Here is a 24,616-nt window from a genome sequence, read left to right on the forward strand (position 1 = left end):
GCGCATATGCAGACCATCCACTGCATCTGTTGTGCTGGTGCATGAAGGGCTCCTTAAATACTCACTAAGCTTCCAGGGAGGCACCTGTGCATGTGCACATCTGCAGGTCATCCACTGCAAATGCGGCACTGGTGCAGGAGAGGCTCCTTAATTGCTCGCTAAACTTCCAGTGAGGCACCCATGCATGTGCGCATCTGCAGACCATCCACTGCATCTGTGGTGCTGGTGCAGGAGACGATCCTTAAGTGCTCGCTAAGCTGTCAGGAAGACACTAGTGCATGTGCGCATCTGCAGACCATCGACTGCTTCTGTGACACTGGTGCAGGAGGAGAGGCTCCTTAAATACTCACCAACATTCCAGGGAGGCACCTGTGCATGTGCGCATCTAAAGATGATCCACTGCAAATGTGGTACTGGTGCATAGCAGGCTCCAGAGTACTCATTAAGCTTCTATTGGCGTAACTATGCATGTGTGGATCTGGCGACCGTCCACTTCTTTTGTGGTAGTGGTACAGGAGAGTCTGTACTCATTAAGCTTCCATTGAGGCATATGTGCATGTGTGCATCTAGACACCATCCATTGCCTCCCATTGAGGCATATGTGCATGTGTGCATCTAGACACCATCCATTGCCTTCCATTGAGGCATGTGTGCATCTAGACACCATCCATCACATGTGTAGTAGTGGTACAGGAGCGTCTGCTGGTATACTTATTACGCTGCCATTGAGGCATCTCTGCATGTGGGCATCTAGACACCATCCATCACATGTGTAAAAGTGGTGCAGGAGAGTCTGCTGGTGTACTCGTTACACTTCAATTGAGGCTTCGCTGCATGTGCGGATCTGCAGACTATCCACCGCATGTGTGGCAGTAGTAAAGGAGAGTCTCCTGGTGCACTCATTAAACTTTCATTGAGGCACCTGTGCATGTGTGCATCTAGACACCATCCATTGCCTTCCAATGAGGCACATGTGCATGTGTGCATCTAGACACCATCCATCACATGTGTAGTAGTGGTGCAGGAGAATCTGCTGGTGTACTCGTTACACTTCAATTGAGGCTTCGCTGCATGTGCGGATCTGCAGACTATCCACCGCATGTGTGGCAGTAGTAAAGGAGAGTCTCCTGGTGCACTCATTAAACTTTCATTGAGGCACCTGTGCATGTGTAGATCCATAGACTATCCAACAAGTGTGGAATATTGGTGCAGAAGAGGATGCCTCCATTGAGGTACCTATGCATGTGTGGATGTGACGCCCAACCACTATGCTTATTGTGGTGGTGGCGGGCAGTTGTGCACAATGACAGGAAGAGCCTGGGCACTTGTCCAATACCAAAGGTGCAGTCACCCTGGGTTTTTTATTCAATGTCAGGCACTTAACATTCTAGCCTGGACTGACCAACACTAGGTGGGAAGGTTTTCAGCAACACGGCTGGGTACAGGCACTATGCCTCCATGCCCAATGGTCTACAAGAGTTCAGTTCAGCTTACTCTTTCTAAACTCATCCACTTTTAGTAACTGAGTTACCATTTTTTTATTTAGTTTATTTGGGCTGTAGGAATAAAACACTTAACAGGCTCTATCGTATTCCCCTATCACAGCTGCTGGTCTTATATTTGGTGTTGGGAATTTTGAGTCATTTTCAGACCATATTCTGCAGAATCACTAGTAAGCAACAACGAAAGAGAATTATCTCAAAAACCTTTTCACATGATTTTACATACTTATAAATGTGTTTTGCTAATTTATTTCAGTGCTAACTTTCAATGTAGACTCTCAGATCAGAATAGACTAACGCCAGGACCACCTTGCTACTTTTTCACCTCAGACTGCATTTATTACTGTGACTTCTATACAGACTGTTGTGATTCCCTATAGACTTCTTTTTGAATGTCTTCGTTGCAGTGGCAAACCTCCGCCTTGAAAAAGCCCCAGGCCTGAGTGTCTTGAAGGGGCGCAACACATGTTGGCTGTTTGCTACACATTTCGGTTCACTTCTTGGAACCTCGTTCAACTATAAAAGAATGAAAATTACTCTTCACAATCCCAAGACTACTGAATTCAGGAACGTATCTGAACTACAAAAACAATGTATGACATAGTTACTCAGTTTGTCCTCCAACCCTCTAAAGAACAACATAGCTGGGTTTCAGCCCACAGACTTACATTAGCCAGTTGGGAATGTCTATGGAAGTTCTTTCCCATCCTACTCAAAGCAGAAACCAACCATCTCTATTTTAAAAAGCTAATTTTAAGATCTGAATTCGAGAAAAATCAATGCAAGATTGTCAAGTTGAGCTCTTGCTTAGATCCTGATGTTTCCAATAATCTGTAGCACCAAGAGACCCTACTTAGTATGGATTTCCATATAGAATATAATTCTTGGGAATTGAAAGTTGGGCCCCACTCTTTTAGTTCCAGACACATCACTATGATCTTAGCTGAATAATGGCTGTTTGGTTACAAAACATGTTTTAACCTTCTTTACAGGTATTGGATTGGGGGAAGGATAGTTGTCCCCCTGGAACACTCTCAGTGATTTTGGCATTCATTCACGACCGTGAAATATGAAATATATATAAAAAATATTTATCACAACTGATGGAAGATTTTTAGTACAAGAGGAATACTTACCAATATACAAATACGAGGTATGTTTCAGAAAAAAAGATATAGTGTCATTATTATTGAAAGTGCCTGGAGGAGGCTGCAGGAGCTAATTAATCTCACTAAAAAGTACAGTGCACCTAATCTTACGTCATTTTGTGTTGTCTTCCATTGCCCCAACTCCATTTCTGGTTTGTAACTGGATACATAGACCTATATGTGATCTACACAATTAGTATACATACCTACCAAACATAAACATGAGAATATAAAGGGTTTTGAAGAGTATATACCATTATGGTTGTTTTTGAATACATATCTAACACCAATCATTAAATAACCTGCTTCTGCTTTGCGTACAACTACGTTCACAATAATATAATGTGTGGTAATATGCCATTTCTGGAGGAATGACTTCAGAAATAATGAATTGCAAATAAATACAAGTATAATAACATAATGGTTTAACAATTTTAAACTAAAAAACTAGTGAGCTAGTGGATTTGTGTTGATACCATTCTCTGTGTATTTCCATATGGGCCCTCTAAGGTCTCATGATTAACACATAAGTATTAGTCAATTGTTATAGGGCTCTGATAATGTATTGTTAAGGTCATGTCCTAGTGTCTCTTATATGTTTTTATAGTACGTTTGTATACTTATGTCAAGTCTTTATATGTATTATTTACAGCCCTGACGAAGTTCAACACTGCATGAATGAAACGCGTTGGCTGGAGGTTTTTTACTGATTGGATTTTACGATTGTGAATAAAGCAGGAACTTTCCAAATGGACTGAAGGACTCTTTGATTGGCTTGCTTCAGGGTGTACCATTCCACTCGTTTGTGTTGTCAAGACGTTGTCTTCTCCTGCAGTAATACCATACAATGGCTGGTATTAGAAGAGGAGTGCACCGTACTCTACTATTTTGAACTTTATGTGAGGTGCAGCCGGGTGGTCCGCCGTTGCCTACTATTCTTTCTTGTACATCACTGTGGGCCCGATTCACAGAACTAACTTAAGACAAAATCCTAAACTTACTACCATTTTGGTATTCACAGAAGGCACCTACTCATTTTGGTATTCACAGAAGGCACTTACTCATTTCGGTATTCACAGAAGTTAGGAGTCCTAACTTTAGGACTCCTAAATGCCTTCTGTGAATACCGAAAGTCTTAAAATTAGGGTTTTTCTCAATTTAGTAGTAGTAAAGTTAGGACTCCTAACTTTAGGACTCCTAAACTGAGAAAAATCCTAATTTTAAGACTTTGGGTATTCACAGAAGGCATTTAGGAGTCCTAAAGTTAGGAATCCTAACTTCTGTGAATACCAAAGTGAGTAAGTGTCTTCCGTGAATACCAAAATGAGTAAGTGCCTTCTGTGAATACGAAAATGGTAGTAAGTTTAGGATTTTGTCTTAAGTTAGTTCTGTGAATCGGGCCCAGTGATCTTGTTTGGTACGAGTTGAAAGAAAAGGTGGCTCTTCCTTTGATTCGTCTGTTCACATTTACTCTATCATGTCAAGTGACCATAGTTAAGACATATGTTTGCACTTAAAAGATGGCCTTATAGCCACCCTGCCTTCAACAACCCACCCTAGAAAAGGTAATGGGCATACTGTTAGAAACAGAATCGTCGTTGTATATCCTAAGGGGGAGACTGTAATGATGTGATGTCCCCTGATTTAGACACGTCCGGCACTACTGCAAATATTCCCAGGGAGATGCCACTAGCCCGGTTCGCTGCTACGCTGGGGCTCTCTGACCTATGGTGCTGCCACCACCCAGCGACAAGAGGCTATTCTTATTACTCAGGTATGCATAGAGTATTTTCTAGATTAGACTATGTTTTCACAACAGCGGGCGAGGTGGAAGCAATCCAGTGGGTTAAGTACTTGCTAGGGGATTGTCTAACCACTCCTCTCTTTGGATTTACCTGGGGTGAAAGCCCTGAAGTACTGGATTGGGGCGGAAACTGAATGCCTGGGAGCTGCAAGATTAGTCTATCGTATTTATTTGAGAAGAAATCGGACTTTATTTCACAGAAAATAGGGACTCAATGACCTCTGCAGTAATTCTATCGGAAGCGTTTAAGAATGTGTTAAAAGCCTGGCCCAGAACATCATAGCCTTTAAGTAAAAGAAAGCCTCGAGGTAGATAGAAGGACTTGAGCTATAGCTGACATGAGCGGGGAGCACAAATGCAGCTTCGCCAGACCTCGTATTTCCAGGAAACTAGAGGCCATGTGCACTGAGTATCACACACTGGTATATAACGAGGCATGTAATCAAATCTTAGCCACCCAGCACCGCCTCTACAACACTGGTGATAAGGCGGAAAAGCTCCTAGCATAGCTTGGCCGAAGGGAGGTAGAGGCCCGATGATGACTGCAACAAATAGTGGGGGCAGATGGTACAACTAATACAACAGACAAAGCGATAGCAGAGGAATTTGCACGTTTCTATGAGATCCTCTATAATGGATGGCCATTGGCTCCCTGCTGGGACTGCAATGCCCCCGAACAGAAAATCTCCCTTACAGAAGTGCAGACAGCCGTAGTGAAAAAAACTCAGGCAAAACATGGGGACCCAATGGCTTCCAAGGGGAATTATTTAAGAAAAATGCAGATATATTGGCCTCACACCTGCATAAAATGTATTTGGAGGCGCGTGAGGAGGGAATACTCCTGCCAGACCTCAGCAAGGCCACTATCGTGGTAATTTATAAATCAGGGAAACCAGCCACCACCTGCGGATCCTATCACCCGATCTCGTTACTTAACATAGAAACTAAGATTTTGGCTAGAATAATGGCTACTTGTCTCGTAGGCGTTATCTCCCCCCTTATCCATAAAGACCAATTTGTCTTGATGCCCAGATGCTCAATCTGTTGTAACCTTCATAGACTCCATAATTGGTTGGCAGAGGTCTGGTACAGTCGTGACCCCCATGTATTCATATCTCTACATGCAGAAAAGGCTTTTGATGGAGTTCACTGGCCTGTTATGATGTAAACGTTCCGTAGATTTGGTACCACATTTTTAAAATGGGTGTTGCTGCTATACCAACCACCCATGGCTGCAGTGCGGGTTAATCAATTTCTGTCTGCACGCACCCAAGTATTAGGGTCTTTCGTGTTGTTGGATCTCCGATTGATGAAGAAAAAATATTGTTGTATGCCGATGATGTCCTTTTGTACCTTACTCAGTTGGAAGAATCAATCCCTGTGGTATTCCAGCTCTTTGAACAATTTAGTGCCCATTCAGGATACACCATTAACTTGGACAAGTCGGCTCTCTTTCCCGCCGGAGGCCACCTGGACCTGTTGATTGTTCCTGGGGGACTCTGCATCAACTGTGAGAGATTCCAATATCTGGAAATCTATGTGACATTAGTCCCAGAGAGATGCATATAACTGAATGTATTAAAGATGTAGGCTGCGTTCCATGCAGATGCATCCCATTGGAGAGCTCTTCACTTAACGATATTGGGAAGGACGGCTATGTTCAAGATGGTCACCCTCCCAAAGTTTAAATACGACCCACAAAATACTTACTTTAAGATCCCTGATGAGATCAGCATTAAAATAGACGGTGAGCTCAGGAAACTGTTGTGGAATAATGGGCATCCCAGAGTGGCCCTCAAAACATTTCAGCATAATCAATAAAATGGGGCTATTGCCCTTTCTGATGTTAGAGCTATTATTGGGTGTCCCATCTGATTGCCATAAATGACTGGGTCTATATGACTGGGGATCACTCAACCTATACGCTAGAATGAACCCAATTAAAAAAAAAACGTCTCTTCCAACATTATCTTTATGGGGGCGAGGAATAAGGCACTTCCTGCCAGTGACTCAGGTGGCATTAGAGGCGTTGTTCAAAACAAATAGATACATAGGCTGGGCGCATAAATTACTTGGGATACCCCGTTATAGAAGGGAATGAGATTCAGTGGGTAGAAAAGTTGTGGGGTTTTGATGCGCGGGATCTCATAAGTATTTCCAAAGTAAATCTCATTGAAGTGAATGGCCTTAAGCCTTTTCAAAACCTTCTGTGTGATTACCAACTCCATGACACACAACATTTAAAAGACTTGCAACTCAACCATGCACGGGGTGGAAGACTATGACACAGACCTCCCTCAATATTCGCCCCTGGAAGGCAGTCTCTTAATGGGAGATTTAGTTTGAAAAGGCGGTCTCCTTTGTCTGCAAAACTATTAATAATAATGTACCAGATACCCTGCAGAACTTGAGGGATAAATGGCAATCTGAATTGGGGGAGCTATGTGATTTGGACTGGGAGGCAGCCTTGATGCACCAAAAGAAGTGGCAAATAAAAATCCAGAATGAGGCTTACGCATTTCAAAATCTATCATTGGGTCTATTTTGACCGTTCACACCTGCACAGAATTAGGAGAGCGGTGTCTCCGGAGTGTCTGAAGCCTAGAAGGGTGAGGGGGACTTCTTTCATACCCTGTGGACCTGCCCAGCTATACAAACATATTGGCAAAGGATGATTCATGAGCTGGACACGGCGGTAGGAGCAACACTGCCTGTAGAAACCAAATATGTCCTTGGTGTACCCAGTGATGTGGATGTCCCACGGGCAAAGCTACCCTTCTGTAACTTGGGACTACTGGTGGTGAAAAGGGATGTGGCAAAATGCTGAAGTGCCGCCCATGCCAGAATGGAGAGCAGGGATGGACCTACACATGACAGCAGAAACAGTCACTTATAAAAATCGAGGGTGCTCACACAAATTCTATAGGATTTGGGGCGGGTGGCTTAAATATTATGATTTGGAGATGTCGGACGAGGGAAATGAGACCCCATCTGCTCAAACTCAATGATATATCTGACTCTAATACCCAATACTGACGGATTTCCACTGCTTGCCTCTGTGTCCCCAGCACAGTAATGATGATAATGAAATGATTAATGCTGCACTTGTGCCCTCCCATACTGTTTACTCGCTTGCCATGGGCGCATGTTCATGCCTTGTTGAAGTCTGTCTTCAAAAATCAAATTAAAATATGTTGGGGAATAAATGACCTTATAGATAAGAATTCAATAGAAGTCTTTAGACAGTCCGAGTGAAACCCCGCTGAGCCTTATAGTTCCAGGCACATCGCTATATCCTTGGCTCACGAAATTAGAAAGAAAAGGAAAGGGGGTCGCTGCATACAGTAGTTAAAAGTTAGGAAAGTGGCACTTGGAATACTGTAAAATATAATAAAGCATTAAAAATATATATATTTCACAATAAATATGTTTTGCCAAGTTGTAATTGAAATCAGTCAATGTTTTTCAGTTTTTTTTTTATTGAATTTTGTTTACTATTAATGTTTTTGCTGGTTGGTGATTATGTGCCTAAAAAGAGAATGTGCCATTATGTAGAATATTCTCTAAATAAATACTCAAACAGAAATGCAATGAATAAAAGTGGAAACAACAAGTTAATTTTGTAAGTTACAGTAAAAACAAATAACAATGACACAATATATTTTCCAGTATTCCATTTTATAAAGAGGTAAGTGTTTCAAAAAGGGCAAGGGAGGGTTAGTGTAAAGGGTAGGATAGAGCTAGCAGTAAGGTCAAGGTTCATTTTGGTAAGGAAGAGTGAAAAGTCTTTTCCCAACAAGGGAAATCATTACATTGGGTTTGTATGAGAGAATTTGTAATGTAAAGTACAATTTTAGAAACAGATTTCTTCAAAGTGAGTTCACATTAAGTGTTTCTTTAGTATGGTATTTCCAATAATTGCACAGATGTGGCAGGGCAGTGCTATAGAGCGCGCACATGTACATGAGTACACAAGTTGAAAGACAAATACATTTTTTTAAAATCTTCTTCCCACAAAACAAACTGAACTCATAGTTGTACTTACAAATTGATTTAATGGTTTCCTGATGTTGCTTCAAGTTAAACAAAGTACAGAAATGCGTAGCCGCAGCCATGTCAAGCATCGACAAATTCCACTAGTTTATTTCTGCTAACTCAAAAGCATTGGGGGTCGAATGATTTGTAAAAGTGGGAGCATCCAAAGTAAAATACAGACTTGATTTGCATCTTAAATGACACAATATCTTGAGATGTCAATCAAAAGGACACACAAATCCCCAGAAATGATCCACTGTTTGCAATTAGTAACTGTCATGTCATGAATGTAAACCCTCAATTCTGCTGTGCCATGGATACTAATCATCTCTCTCCTCCTGTTACCCCACCTGGACCACCAGCCTTAGCCCCAAACAAACCTCAAGAGGGAGAGGCATCCCGTAAAATCACTGGCTCGAATACTTCAAATGAAAACATGACTTATGGGGAGGATATTGTCTGCAGCTGCTGTAAGGTTATTCATCTTCAGAACCTTCCAGGATTGCTTGGAATGAAAATGGAGCAAACTTATAACCAGTCCCGACATAGAACTTGTTCTGGAACTCCACCCTGTTGAGGAAAATAAGAGAAGAAACTTTAGGATTGTGGTCCTCTAACAGGCCTCACCTCTATGGAGGTCTGACGGAGATTTGATTTTACTTCCATAACATATGTGCGTTGGGACGGAAAAGTTCTCTGCATGGTTATCGACTTGTACCCTTGCCCTGAGGGCCCACTGTACTGATGTCTGGATCCCTATGCTGATTTTTGTTCTCATCGGCAAATGCAGATCATGTGTATGTTCCATGCACAGGCCTGTCTCACATATTGCATTCTTGTTGGACTGGCAGGGGCACCCATGGCGCTACCCTCATAGTGGTGGGAGGATACTGCCTTCACCAGGCGTTAAGCTTTAACCTGTCACTGGACTGAGGCCTACAGGCTCACACAGTTTTAAAGTTCTGCTGCTGTGTGCTCAACTCATCCTTAGCATACATCGGTTTTGTATGTAGTTCTGTGCAGCACATGAGTGGTGTATCTGTGCTGGTTGTATGTGTCTGGGAAGGGTACAATACCAGGATAATGCTGTGCTGAGCAGTACATGACTGGTGAGTGCATGTGCTAGGTGTATGTGTGCCTATGAGTGGTACACTATATGGAGGATGTAGTGCTGTGCAGTGCGTGCATGGTAAATGCATGTGCTGAATGTATGTGTGCCTATGAGTGGTACAGTACATGATGGATACCGTGCTGTGCAGTGTGTGGAGGTTATATAAATGCCCTGGGTGTATGTGTGAATGTGGATGGTACAATACATAGCAGACTGTGGGTCCCATTTTGGGAGACCTAGAGCTGCATGGTGAAACATGAGGTGGAGAAATCCCCCCAGACAGATTTCTGTATTGCTGCATTCCTGTAAGCTGGGTGGGACACAAACTGGAGCGGGGGGGGAGCCAGGCTTCCCCTGTACATCTCAAAGGGTGCTCTTTGAGTCAGTGAGGTCACAAGGAAGGGGCCTGGGAAGATCTCAGGAAGAAAATGGGGCTGATAAGAGAATCATAAAGAGGATGGCTGGGGCCTGGGCTAGCCTTTTACTGTGGCTGACATCCAGGTCTTAACACTTATCACTCCCATGGCCTGTGTTGTGGGGCTATCAGCTTTGGAGTTGCTCTTGCAAATTATTGGTGAGGGTGTGGAATATGTGACCTGAAGTGCGATCCAGTGTTAACATGTACGATTTGGTAAATATTAACAGGAGTCCAAGTTTTGAGTTGGAATGAAAGTGATCCTTTGTAAGCATCTTACAATATACAATACGTGTGGTCTGGAGTTGAGAGGTGTGATTTGTTCAAAGCAGGCAGCGCTGGGCAGGCTGTCTGCTAGGAGGAGAATTGTATTGAAAGAAAGAAAGAAAGAAAGAAAGAAAGAAAGAAAGAAAGAAAGATGTATCACCTGCTAGTGAACTACTATAATCTGACTGGAGGATTATGGATGCACTACTGATGAGTATCAGTTATGTGTGGTCTTTTCAAAGGAGTTGAGATCTTAATTAAAAAGGCAGCGATATATTATTTGCTTTGACCAAAAGATCTATACACGGTGGCACAGCTCTTACACTGGTTTTGACAGTCAGTTGTCTGGGAATTTGAGGCGAGAGAGAGATCACAAAGATTGAGAATATGTTCTCTGAAGGAGATGCAGCCAAGATGCTATCTTGACTCGATAGAGGACTAGACAATCCCATTGCATTATCAGACCTCACTTACACCAAAAAATGGTCGGATAACCTCGGCCTCGAAAAGACAGAGGCAGATTGGATCCTGATATGGAGGGAGGGGGATTAAAATTCCTTCTTTTAGTTGCAACACAAGGCCAATGCCTATAAGTCAAGCTTCGGTGGTATTTGACCCTAGTTCAACTCAAGGCGATCAACTCTAACTAAGAGGATTGCTGGCATGGGTGTGGGTTGAAAGGTACTCACATGCATATGTGGTGGGACTGCCCTTGTATCATCTCATCCTGGTCACAGGTATTAGAGATCATTAACCAAATAACCAATATAACAATACAGATGACACCACATGTGGTCCTACTGGGCCTGATGGACGATGATGGATAGAGCTCCCTCTCTTCTCCCGCAAACAACCTGTTGGCTTGCTTACTTCGGGGAGACCGACTGGTGGTGGCCCAGAGATGAAGGGGCCCGACCTTGCCAACAGTAGGGATGTGGTGGTCCAAAGTATGGGCGGTCTAGACAATAGAGTGGCTTACCGCCACGAGTAGAGATACTCTTCCTTCCAATGACAAGGGATGGTCCACTTTTCACATGTATGTTAAGAGGGATACAAGAGTACCTCAGCCCCAGAATTAGTGTGCCTGATGGCTGAATGGGAGTGATCTCCAGCGAGCTTCTGATTTCACTTGAACTTCTTGCTGCAAGTGCTCGCTTCAAGTTCTGTTGGAACAAACAGTGGTGAGTTGGAAATGGGACTATTTTCGGTTGCTCCCTTACACAGGGGTAACACTGAACCTGTACCCATGTTAAGTAGCGAAGATTATTGTATTGAATCGACACGCCTGATGCTGTATACTTCTGAATGAAACGTGAGCAGGCACCTAGCTCTAAGAGTTTGTTAAAATTATTTAATAAAGTTGTTTAAAAAAGGTACAGATTGGTGCAAAGAGAAACAGGCGTGGTAGGATGGAAGAAAATGTATTGGAGAGAATCATAGTCTGTGGATTAAACTGTCATAGGCTAAGATTAGTTGTCCAATATGAGAAGATGGGGTCTGGTGAGGTATGTTCTATAATGAGCAGCTATGAATGGGATGTATACCATGACCTGTTACCCAGTCAGTGTGTAACTTTGTAAAATGTTGATGATCCCTCAAATTTTCATTTTGAGAGCCAATGCCACACTGTTATCGGTGATCAAGACTCTGCTTCTGTGTCTCCAAAGAAAAACATGTCCCTAACATGGAAAACTCTGCTCTGTAACATTTATCATCCTTCCAACACCATACTGACTGAAGTTGTACTCTGCCTAGCTGTAACAAAATGCAAACATTGACACTTTTCGGTTGGAAAGAAAATTTGGCAGTTACTCCTCCTTATATAATATCAGACATTGGTTGGGCTGGAGTAAATATCTTTTGCAGCTGGCTCACGGTGTTCCATGCCTGCACCATCACTGAAATATTTTTCATTCTATGTGTCAAGATACAATTGTCTGAAAAGGGATTGGCGAACAATGATGGAAAGGGATGTTTTCAGTACTTTGTCTCATTCTCTGGTATAGAGTCCATCCTTGTCCATGAGAATTGTCTTCACATAATTTCTCCAGTCCCATAGTCTGACATATGAGCTACTATACATTTGGCTGACGCTCTAGTCATAGACCACGGTATGCTGGAATCTAGATTTACAGGATCCTATATTCATTTCTATATTGTAATATGGATAATGTTAGAAATTGAGTTAATAATTTGGAAAGGGAGAACCCTCACCAGTTTAATAAACACAGCCATGTTAGGTCTGAACACAGTCTAAATGAACCTTAGTTAAGCCATGGTAGCTATGGAGCAAGCAACTGGCAATTCCAAAGAAAACTGTGAGTTAATTTCAAGTATCACCAACAATTTCAAAGTCAAGAAACAACATAACAGTAATTCCCCAACCAATTTAGGAAAAAGAGAGGTTGAGACCTGAATGGTCAAGAAAGAGCACCTTGTCCCTTAGGCGGTGGAAAAACTGAATACATTCCACTTTTCTTCAACTGCTAGGACATTTCATCCTAGTCATTCCTGCAACCCTCAGGTCATCAGGGCAACAAATCGCTCATTGAACAGGGCTCTATCAAAATCCAGTCGTCACTGATCAGCCTTAGAGTCAGGGTGCTTTCTTGTGCCTCTTGAGTAGGTAAACCTAATGGCAACCACCGGTCATTTGCAGAGCTGTTGCAGTTCCTAGATCGCAGCCAGGAGCCCTTTACTCCCTTTCCTTCCCACAGGGACTTCTTCCTGAGGTACAGTGCTACCATATCCAGGAATGTTCTGAGGAGGCGGACAGGTGCCAGTCTCATTCTGTACATTCACCAGTGCTTGGAGATGATTTTCACCCAACCAATGCTATCTATTTTGTCACCTTATGCCTACCTCCTTTTGCAGCACTTCCTCTTCACTTCACTGTAAAAAAAGAAAATCCCAGAAGCTCTATATCCACAATGGCTACTCCCTTTTCCCATCAGAATGGACTCTCCCTAAATCACTCCCCTATTTAGATGAGGTCTCCTCCCTCTGTCAGAGTGAAGTACTGGTTTTACAACTGATATAACCGGTGCAAGAAAGTCTAGCAGGGCACAGGGATGGTACCAGATTCTGGCAGCACATTTGGCACATTGCAATGAAAAGAGGTAGTGTGAAGGCAGTGCTTTGTTTTGACAATTGTTCCTGAACCTCTCCAGGATGGTTAATCCCTAAGAAGTAGCCAGTTGTTGACAGGCCCTAGAGGTCATTTGGGCAGAATTGTTAACTCCATCTAGAAATCTGTATTGGGCCTCTAGAGGTGAGATAGATTTCAAAACGGGTTCTAAGCCAGATTTGGCTCCGGCTGCGCAAAGAACAATATGAAGCTACTTTTCCATTTAGGCTACCAAAATCCAATTTCACCATTAAATTACATTTTTTTAAAGTGAATGGAAAATACATTTTGCTAGCATTTTCCCTGGTGAAGATATATATTATACTGGTTACGCAGTGTAGCCATTATATATTTGAGCTTAATGCGATGTTGATCTGTAACATGCATAACCGTTACTCACGTGTGCACACGTTATTTTACAGTTAGATTTTGTAACAGCAAGTGATTTGTAATTTTTTGTTTAACTATAGTTAGAATAGGTGCATCTTAACATTGACATGAGTGGACCTAGGTCCCTGATTCCATCTTGAAAGGTAAACATTGTATTTCTGCTTGCTGTGCATAACTCTCTCTTCATTTCAGGCATGGAGTCTCCATATTCTTCTTAACAATTGTTTCTGTTAGCTTTCTGTGTTAAGATCATGTTTATTGCAAGTAATTGATTTGAGGATGTTTCTCAGCTCCTGCACAGGATGGGAGGTAGAGGAGGATATTGTGAATGCAGCAACAATGATGGAAGAAGCTGGCCTTGTGTTATTCGTGAGAAGGAGGCCAACACCAAGTACAGCGGGAACACTGGTATTTGATTGGTTCTTACTTTGTGGGAATCTGTAAAATGTATCACTTGGATGAAATTCCTTGTTTTAACTGTGTGTGCAGGCGGATGTCTCGTTCACTCTCTCAAGACCCAATGCTTGTTATATTTTTGCTTATGCACTTACTTTCTAGAGCTAATAGGATATTCATTCTCAAGATTGGAACCTTTATTTGGTTCAAAACTTTGATGCTATATTAGCTGACACCTGAGGCTTCTAAATCCCCTGACTTACCCACAATCTTAGCATAGCATTAGGTAGTTTCCTTTCATGGGATAGGAACGTTAACTTTACATATGCTGGCTCTAAAACCACGTACTTTCACTTGCTGAATTGAATTGCATGGGTTATACTCATACATCTTGTATTCAGGTGACTATTGATTTATGTATAATTGATTTGATTTGTGATTGCAACTTTATTAATTTGATAATGCTTCTTCATGGTTGCAAAATCGCCCTTCTCTGTTGTTACTGTGGGGTAAATGCTGCTTCGCAGTCAGTGAGATATTGCTGAATTTATGAATCTAGTTTCAGGTTGAGATAAAGGTGCGTCCCAGTGGATATAGTGGAGATTTGCGTTTATGCCAAAGTTGCGCTGTGTAAATACCAGCCTTGTCTCCATACACCATCAGTAGTTAAGTCTGTTCACGTGGAATCTTGCTGACCTATACTGTAAAACCTGTTTTTGGAAATGTAGTCACTGCGCGTGCACTCTATTTTAAATATATAGTGTGCGGCTTTTTGATATATTAAGCACCCGGCCCTGCGGACTTCCAACGTGCACTGTAGGGGTGACTTGTTATGTTATTGAGTTTTTATAACGCGCACAGCTACTCCTAGGAGTGTCCCGGTGCGAGCCTGTAAGGATCCAGGGAGGGGAAAATTAAAACAAGAAAGTTTGAGCTGTTTTTTAAACTGACTAACTTCTTTAATAGCACGTAGAGAAACGGGAAGCGAGTTCCAGGCCGTCGCGGCCCTGACAGCAAAAAATCTGCCCCCCATTCTTTGGAGGCGCACCCAAGGAATTTTTGCAAGCAGCTGAGAGGACGATCTCAAATGCCTAGTAGGCGCATAAAAAGCGAAGCGTTTCCTGAGATATGGCGGACCACCAGCATATAAAGCGCGATGAGCTATCACCAAGGCCTTAAACTCAACACGCTTTCTCATCGGGAGCCAGTGAAGCGTGCGCAGATGATGCACCATACTCATCCTCGCCGGAATGTTCAGTACCAACCGGGCTGCCGCGTTCTGGACCACCTGCAATTTTTAAAAAATGTAATCGGGGAGGCCCAGATACAGCCCATTGGCATAGCCAACCCGGGAAAGGATCAGAGCCCGAACCACTGTTTCCTTCGCTGATCTTGGCAGCAGTGGAAGAAATTTCTTGAGAGACTTAAGTATCCCAAAACAGCTCCCCGTCAGTTTTTTAATCTGGGTTAAGAAGGACAACGGCTCATCGAACCAGACCCCTAGGTTTTTAGCTGGAAGTCCTGTACACAAGGGTAAGGGAAAGTCAGAAGGCCAAAGTAATTCCCTAAAACGAAGGGGAAAATTAACATAGAGGAGGATTTCAGTCTTCTCCTCGTTACATTTTAGTTGAGCCGCCGATAGCCATTGAAAAACGGCTGTCAGGCACTCCTGCACCCTTACGGTGGAAAAATCCGATTTGCCCCAGGTGAACAAAAGCTGGGTATCGTCGGCATATGCCACAATCTTGGCACCTCGTGCCTCCGCCAGATGGACCAAAGGGGTAACATATATATTAAACAGCAGGGGGCTCAAAGAGGACCCCTGCGGAACTCCCGTGGTAACCGGCTGCGGGTGAGATGAAAACGGCGGCAACCAGACCTGTTGCGACCGTCCCTCAAGGAAAGATTCCAGCCACTTCAAGGCTAGTCCAGTGACACCAATGTCCACTAGTCGGGTCAGGAGCAGAGCATGAGGGACAGTGTCGAACGTTGCCGACAGATCCAACATTATGAGGGCTGCGCTACCGCCCGAGTCCAGAAACTCGCGAATAGCTTCCGAGACCTCAAGCAAGGCGGACTCTGTGCTGTAGGCAGCTCTAAAACCTGACTGGGCTGGATGAAGAAGATTGGACCCCTCCACAAAGTCAGTGAGCTGTTTGTTAACAGCTTTTTCGCAACTTTTTGCGAGGCAGGGGAGCAGAGAAATAGGACGATAGTTCCCTGGAATCCCCGGGTCGAGTGAGGGCTTTTTTTAGCAATGGGAGGATTTTGGCTTATTTCCACTCCGAAGGAACAACTGCCTCTTTAAGGGAAAGGTTAATAAGTAAATTAACCTCGTTATTCACCACTTCGGCAGTAGAGGCCAGTAATCTGGCTGTGCACGGATCCGCAGGGGACCCCGATTTCATAGATTTCAAAATTTTCAGGGTCTCTGACAGATCAACAGAGGCAAAGGCAGACAGCGTAGGGGCAACTATAGGGGCCACGTCCAAATGCAGGCTCTGGCCAGCAAATGTCCCCTGAATGGCCCGTATCTTATCAGTGAAGTAATTTGACAGCTGTTCGCACCAGGCGGCAGAAGCAGGGAGTTTGGAAGTCATAGCCTTGGGGGCCATGAAGCTCAGAACGATAGAGAATATTTCACTCGAGTTATTACTAGCGGACTCGATGCGATCAGCGTAATAGAGACTTTTGGCCTTTCTAATGGCCAGGTAGTACACCTTCAGGGCTTCTCTAAGGGTCTTTTTTGCCGTAGCGCAAAAATCGACGCGCCAACCACGTTCAAGCTTTTTACAATGTTGCTTGAGCATTTTTAGTTCGGCTGAAAACCATGGTTTAGATGGAGTATTCCTCACGTAATGGCGGCATGAGGGGGGAGAAAGAGTACCCACAGCCCGCTCAATCCAATCCGTAAAGCAGGTCAATGCCCCGCTCAAATCTGCCGGAAGAGCAATCTTTGAAATTTCAAGGAGATTCTTGAAGGCAGCCGGATTAATTTTAGCAGTGGCGGGCCGAGAATTAACCTGGTGCTCCACAGCCTCTTCTCCCAGTGGCCACGTGAAGCAGGAGAGAAAATGGTCTGACCAGGAAACTGGAAGAGGATTCTCAATATGGATAGGGAAGTTGGAGCAGATGGGGTCTAGGATATGGCCCCCGCAGTGAGTTGGGTGACTAACCCATTGGGAGAGCTGGGCTAAATCCAAAGAATCTAGAAGAGACTGAGTATTTACCGAATACGTCTGATCTAGATGAATGTTAAGGTCGCCCAGGAAGAGATATTGGGAAAAACGCAGGGCTCGAGGAACAATGACCTCCTCCAGACAGTTGAGAAAGGGACCCGCAGAGCCGGGCGGTCTATACACCAATGTCCCGCCCAACGTAAAATGGCCCGAAAAAACAATGGTAAAATCCAAGAATTCGCCCTGCCCCAATATAATGTTAGTTCCTTGGGAGACATCCCACACATCTCTATACACAATAGCAACACCACCCCCCCTGCCGCTAGGGCGGTCCGCCCGAGAGATTCGGAAGCCCAGTGGAATAGCCATCTGAACAATGGGATTGGAAGAGACATTCAGCCAGGTCTCCGTGATGAAAAGGAGATCCAGCTGGTGATCCAATATAAGATCAAAAATATCTTGATAGTGTCTCACCCGCGACCTGCTGTTGATCAGGCCGGCTCTGATAAAAGGGCGATCTTTAGTTTTAGGTGGGGGGGCATAACCGAACTCTGACCCCTCCAAACCAGCGCCCAGATGGAAATGACATTCTGGGCAAACTAAACGCCGAGCAGAGCCGACATCCCAGCTGGAAGGTGATAAACATTTAGCGGGTCGTAATGATAACAGATCCCCCCCGACTATACCCTTTGTTAGCCGCCAACGACATGGATCTGCGGAGAGCATGCCTGGCGCTGGACGCTTTCGGGACGCTGACGGATGCTGACGGGCGCAGACGGGCTTGCCTTGTGCGCGCCTTTGGCATGCCCGTGGTGCGCCCCTGGCGCACCCGCTGCGCGCGTCCGCTGCGCGCCCGACCAGCGCACATTAAATAATCCCGTGTGCCTGAGCGCTAGACCGCCACCGAGCAGAAAAATGGCGGCTCTCAAGGCAACACGGAAGCCGTCCCCCGTAAATAAGCAGCAATCAATTATGTTTTATAGTTTAAAATTCAGTAAAAATGATTCTCCATCAGTTTTAAAGTGCAAGTATGAGGCCAATTAAAAACTTGAACAAAGATTATGTGCAAACAGCAAAAAGCGAGCAACTATATCATGTAGCAGCAAAGGCGGACTTGTTAATCTATAACAATAGATTGACCTACATAATAAAGAGCGTCTGCTTTCTACAAGTCTCTGCAGTGCTTCTAAACTGCAGCCCAGTCAGAGCAGAGTGGTGGTCCGTGCAGCCAGTTTGTTTTTTAGCATATATGTGTATGGTGTAAATACACACTGTAGCCTATATATAACATTTCATTTTCATGCCAACTCTGCACTACCTTGCTGCCTCTGACGTGTCAGACAGATGCATCTGGAATGGCACAAACATTTGTCAAGGACTTATCGTTTGTACTGAGCAAACATAGCATATGTGATGTGACCGGGCCAAGATTACTAGATTGGAAATCTGGATTCCAGTGCCAGCTTCAAAACTTGACCGGCAATTAGTGAAAAATTACTGGATTGGAAACCTGGATTTCAATACCAGCTTCACCACTTGTCCAGTACACTTTCCCCTTGGGCCTCCTACTGTGAAAACAGGTAGACAGTGTGCTATCTAAATCCCTTCTCAATTACATGTTCCCTCATCACCATGTGGCTTCTGTACTCTGGTCACAAACAGACCCCACACATTACTGTTCCATGAAGAGCACCTAATATTCAAGATGCTCCAGTTACAATGCTGCGTGAGTATTGCTGCTCTAAACCAATCCATTGAAAAACAAAATGTTAGCCTACCAATCACCCCTTCCCTACGAAAAGATGTAAATCTGTATGCAGAAATATCAACAACATACCCCAGTGGCTGATGGGCACCAATGGGCAGCAGGAAGTCTAGACTCATTTCCCTCATAGGTGGCTAGTATGCCAGAGTATGATTTAAAATAAAACGTATTTTGGGAACCAACAAGGGGCTGCCTCTCAAGATGGGTAGGAAAAAGGATTCACAGGTGGACACATGGGTGATGGGAGGGGTATCAAAATAAAGAGACAGCATGAAGCATCCTTTTAAAATATATTTCCTTTTTTTTAAAAACGTTTTCTGCACAGGAAGCCAGTCCAAGGGATTAAGACCTGTAGAAATGTTTTAATCAAATAACCCAGAAAGCCTAGACAGACTATGTTTCTATAATCCTAGTGTGAATAAATAAAGGTATTCTTTACCAAAAAGAAATAAGGCAGAGGTCTTCAAACATTTCAGCACTTAGTCCCCTAAGCAAAATGTTTTGAAGTCGGGCCCCCTCCAAAACTTTTTAGCAAAGATTGGAGAAGCGGGAGGGACATGGCTGATTGCAAGGGGTGGGGATAATAAAACAGTTTCAGGGGTGCTTTTCTGTAATTTATAATCCACACTAAATATAAAACTTATAAAAGAGCAAATGCATAAAACAAACAGAATTGACCAAAAACACTACTCCCCATAATAGGGGTGGTGTGCGTCTCTTGTACTCCTGGGTCCCAATGCAACAGCAGCACCGATGATAGCTATAGCCCTGAGAAGCAGGCTATCTCCTATTCTTCTTTCACCCCTTCAACACCACACTAGGCCAGCACTTCAATCTTAAGAGAGGCTGTCTGTCCCTTTCTGAAAAAAATGAGTTCCTGTATGTTGCCGCACTGTTTGCAGCAAGAGAGCCCTCTGCTCCTTTTCACGTAATACATTCATATTTGTGGTGCAGTGGGGGTCCTCAGACCCCTCTGCCCCAGTACCACTGCACCTGCCTTACTAATGACAGCTACTGCCTTGAATAGGAGGTTATATCCGCCATCTCTCTGATGACCAAACCAATGTGTCTCCTCTGCTTCACAAGTTTCCCCTCCCGTGAACCATCGCTGAGAGGTCCAAAGCAACACTGGCACAGCAAGTATGCACTGGTCACCTAAAGCAAGAAAAAATAGCCGTAATTCTGCAGCTTCAACAATACTGATACCTAGAGCTCTGCGAAGCAGGCTGTCTACTCTGCCAATTCCCAGCAGTCATCACTCCTAGGCTTTATGCCTTACGCAGGCTTTCTACCGCTTTGTGTTAAAAAAAACAAAAAAACACATCGAGTCCCCTCCCTCACCCCATGTTGCATTCCTGCCAACTTGAAGAACAATCTCATCGTGTGAGGAGGGGGCGGGGCCTCATGCCGAAATGTATCGACATGGAGGCGCCTTTGAACCCAACCCTGCCCCCAAGTCCACTCCTCCTCAAAAAAAAACATCTGCCGAGGCTGGTGCCGATGTCCTGGGGTGTTTTTCCACCCCTTACTGGATGTCAGCTGTTGAAAGACTTGGTAAATGAGCTGGAAAACTAATACTTATAGTGGTTTTCAGCTCGTTTGCCCTGCCACTGTGTAATATCAGCTCCTCACCGGGAGACTGTGATGGATGCCGATATGGTGTGTCCCACGGTGGCACCACGTGAGTTGGCAGGTATGAGGCTGCTTGGGCCCTGTTCCGTGCGCAGCAAGGGTGACCTGGGCCCTAATGCTAGCAAGCAAAATAGACCTCTACGCCCTTTTTAGGTCTCGCCTGGCGAACGCAGCGCGAAGCGCTGTCGCCAGCGAGATCTATTGTTGCTGACTTGCCTCGGAAGTGGGACAGGAGATGGGCACGCGCAGGCTCTTGGCGGATTTGAGTTGGTGTACGCGCTTACAGCCACGCGGCGTGCACATCTCCTGTCCCCCTTCCCTCGCAAGCCAGCATGCAGTTTCACTTTCGTGAACATTCACTCGTTAAAAACGCAGCATTTGGGCATCCGCAGGGCTTTTGGCGCTTGCATGTAACGTGTACAGCTGGTGCTTGGTGCCGTGTTAATTAGGCTCGAGGCAGTAGTTTCTTTGTGAACGCGCTCATAAAGACTCGGGCCCCTCTCAATTCCTGAACTATGGCTATGGCGCAGCGGTAAAAATACAAGAACCACACCAGAGAGGTACAATGGACATGCGCCACCTGTACCTTGGTACCCACATGCTGCGGTAATTACCTAGCCCTCGAACTCCAGTGCTCGCGCCCCTTGCGCCATTTCAATGTGTACATATTAACAGGTTCGAGCCTTATGCGCGCTCCGTCATACTACATGCCGCGCTACATCCGCTAATAGCGAACGGGAGGGTTAGTGCTCAGGGCGCCCTATACTGCCTTCTTCATTCAAGCGTAAACAAGCGGGCCCATTCCTTTTTAGCGCTGGGAGCTAGGCGATTTGCCCAGAATCACCGGATGTTTGAGGGTCGGTGCCGAGACTCGAACTGGATTCCCCAGCTTCAAAGTCCCACGCTCTAGCCATTATGTTGTGTTGCTCTACACAACGCGTGTAGTGTGCCTTGCACCCCTAGGCAGTCGCGCTATCACCCCCCCTAGGGACAGGATAAAGGATCTGTGATCCCGGCTGTCAGGAAACCCGGTCTGGCTGAAGGGGGAAGTGAGGAGAGAACTCGCGGGCAGTCTTGCCCGAGTGTAATCCAAAGCGGGCCAGCCACCCCCATCGCTGGCTACCCTGGGGCAGTCCCCGGGCAGCTAAACATATCGGCATGAGCCCCCGGTCCTAGTGCCTGGTAGGCAAACCACTAATGCAAGCGCAATTCAAAGCAACAACGAATATTTCGCAGTCGCTGGGCCGGCATGTACTCCCGGGAAGACCCGCTGGTCATCTTGTACTCCGACTCGGCCTGCTCTCACCTGCTGAACTCCTGCAGCGCCTGCTTCGCCGAGTTCTACGCCCCCTGCGCCAACAAACACACACGCACCAGCCGCCCTCAGCCAGTGCATGCGTATCCCTCAACGCGCGCATGGCGTGCTTTCGCTTTCCCTCCCTCCGGCGTTTCAGCCCACGCTCAGGTTATCCCGCCCGTTGAGGCCCCCTCTCTTCCTCCCTCGCAGCTCTCTCCCCTCCTCTCCCTGCCTCCTCTTTGACCCCCTTTTGTCTTACTCCCTGCCCTTTGAGTCACCTTCCTCCCCCCTTTGACTACCTAGTGCCTCTTCCCAGCGCAGCCACGCACTGCTCGGTGACCCTCGGCAGAGAGCAGCCCTCGCACGGCCACGAGGATGGAGAACACACTGCTGCTCAAGATGCTCCTGCTGGCGATCCTTACCGGTCAGCTGAGGCTGCGCAGGAAGGTGGGTGCCCCCGGCAGACACCCTCCCCACCCCCTCCTGGCATGTGAGAGTGATCGGCCGGACACCCCCTGCTGGCATGTGTGAGTGTGAACGAGCCTGGCACACCCCTGCTGGCATGTGTGAGTGAGTGTGAACGAGCCTGGCACACCCCTGCTGGCATGTGTGAGTGAGTGAGTGTGAACGAGCCTGGCAGCCCCCTGCTGGCATGTGTGAGTGAGTTGGAACGAGCCTGACACCCCCCCTGCTGGCATGTGTGAGTGAGTGTGGACAAGCCTGACACCCCCTGCTGGCATGTGCACGTGATCGGCCTGACACCCCGTGCTGGCATGTGTGCGTGAGTGTGAAGGAGCCTGACTCCACCCTGCTGGCGATCCTTACCGGCCGGCTGCGCAGGAAGGTGGGTGCCCCCGGCCTGACAGCCTCTCCTCCCCCTGCTGGCATGTGTTTTGTGATGGTATTGTGTATCTTTATTTTCAGCGTGGTCTGCTTTCAGTGCGGTCCGCCTTGGTCACGCTTGTCTTTTCATATTATCAGAGCTGGTTGTAAATTGCATTAACTGTTCTCTTGACTCTTCGTAAATGAGGTGCCATGGCGGCGGTACCTGCCCATTGATCGCTCGCCTTGCACCCTGGCATGGCAATTCGCAGCATGACCGGACTGAGAAATCATAAGGGGGTGTCCCGCCCAAACAGCCCATCTGAAGCTACGTACCTGCATTTACATTTAGTAAAAACATAATTTTCGGTCGATTTTACCATTGCCAGCACCTCTAAATGGGCCAAGTCCATAATGTAATCTTTTTGGCCGCCTTTGTGTGTGAATTCCCTTCTAGCTGAGTGTGCGGGTTTGTGTATTTCTTTAAAAGTGCATGGGCATGGATGTCTGTGCCACTCTATCTAAATCAATCTGGGTGTGCGTGCGTAAGGCTTTTATGATTAAGATCTAAGAATCCGCCTCGGGCACCACACAACCCCTTCGTTAACGCCTTTCACAGCGCAGCAGTAAATGGAACAAAAATTTATTGGAAACCTACACGCGTCCCCGGGCGATTCAGGCTGGGTCAGTACTGCCAGCATTCAGCTTTTTGTTTTGTTTCTTTAATTGAATTTAAATATATTAATCAGCAGTTGAATTAAAAAGACATCCTGTGCATTTGAAGGCCGCAATCACTGGAGGAACGCCTGGCCCACCTTTCAACGTAACCACGGCACAAGTTTTCACGTTTTACAAATTATTTTGTTATTATGCAACAATACTGTATCCTGCCGTCGAGATGGAGAGAGTAACTGAAACATTTTGCGAATGTTCGACCTGGCACCCCGTCACCCTGAGGTTAAGCAATTGTTTGGCATTGGAGTCTGGAGCTTGTTGCTTTCTATTGAGAGTGATTTTTGTGTTCATCGTTATTTTTGTGTAGCTGTCTGTTGGCAATAGGCCTCGCATTACTAAAAATTAGAGCTATTGGTGTTGCATTATTATTTGCAACGCCAAAAGCTCAAACTTTTACTAATGCGAGACCTATTGCATTGCAAATGCTTGTTCATAGTAAGTCAGGGTGGAGAGGCTCCTGTCCTGTGAAGCAGAGGGAGGGATATTGAGCTATAGATGAAACATGCCTTCTCACCAGGTGACTGCTACCTGACAGAAATGTAAATGTGTGCAATTGGTTAATCACCAAAAAACTGCTTTCCATCAACTATAGGTTTTAATTGATGGAATCATTTGAAGCTGCATGATGAGAGTTAATTATTCTTTTCAAGAGGTAATGTAAAGTTGGCATCAGTGGAGTTCTGAAGCGTGTCCTTTTAATGGGCACATTAACAATGTGCGCACTAGATACAGTCTGAAAACTTATTAAATAAGTGTATATTTTCAAAGCACTTGTTTTATCATTAACACTACATTGTGTGACAGCCTATTTTATACTGAGGAATACAATACTAAAATAATGACATATTCACAGTGCTTTCTGTCACAGGCTCGGACCTCGTAGCACTATAGATAAACAAGACACTATTCCTCACTACATCAACCAGGACTTAATTCTGACACACGCACAAACATCTGTAGTGATCACATTAACCAATTGACGTTTCATAAC

At 45.2% G+C, this 24,616-nt stretch overlaps 1 protein-coding gene across 1 annotated transcript in view; it reads right to left on the reverse strand.

Annotated features, from left to right (window-relative positions):
* Window positions 1-8,489: 8,489 nt before the first annotated feature.
* ATP6V0A4 (ATPase H+ transporting V0 subunit a4) overlaps window positions 8,490-24,616 on the reverse strand; it is a 248,287-nt gene continuing 232,160 nt past the window's right edge. Inside the window, exon 21 of the mRNA XM_085652035.1 lies at window positions 8,490-9,059. Coding sequence (XP_085508161.1) covers window positions 8,966-9,059 — 94 coding nt within the window. The 3' untranslated portion in view covers window positions 8,490-8,965. The remainder of the gene's footprint in view (window positions 9,060-24,616) is intronic.

Source organism: Triturus cristatus, chromosome 4_1, assembly GCF_964204655.1.
Source record: "Triturus cristatus chromosome 4_1, aTriCri1.1, whole genome shotgun sequence".
In the NCBI taxonomy this organism is placed as follows: Eukaryota; Metazoa; Chordata; class Amphibia; order Caudata; family Salamandridae; genus Triturus; species Triturus cristatus.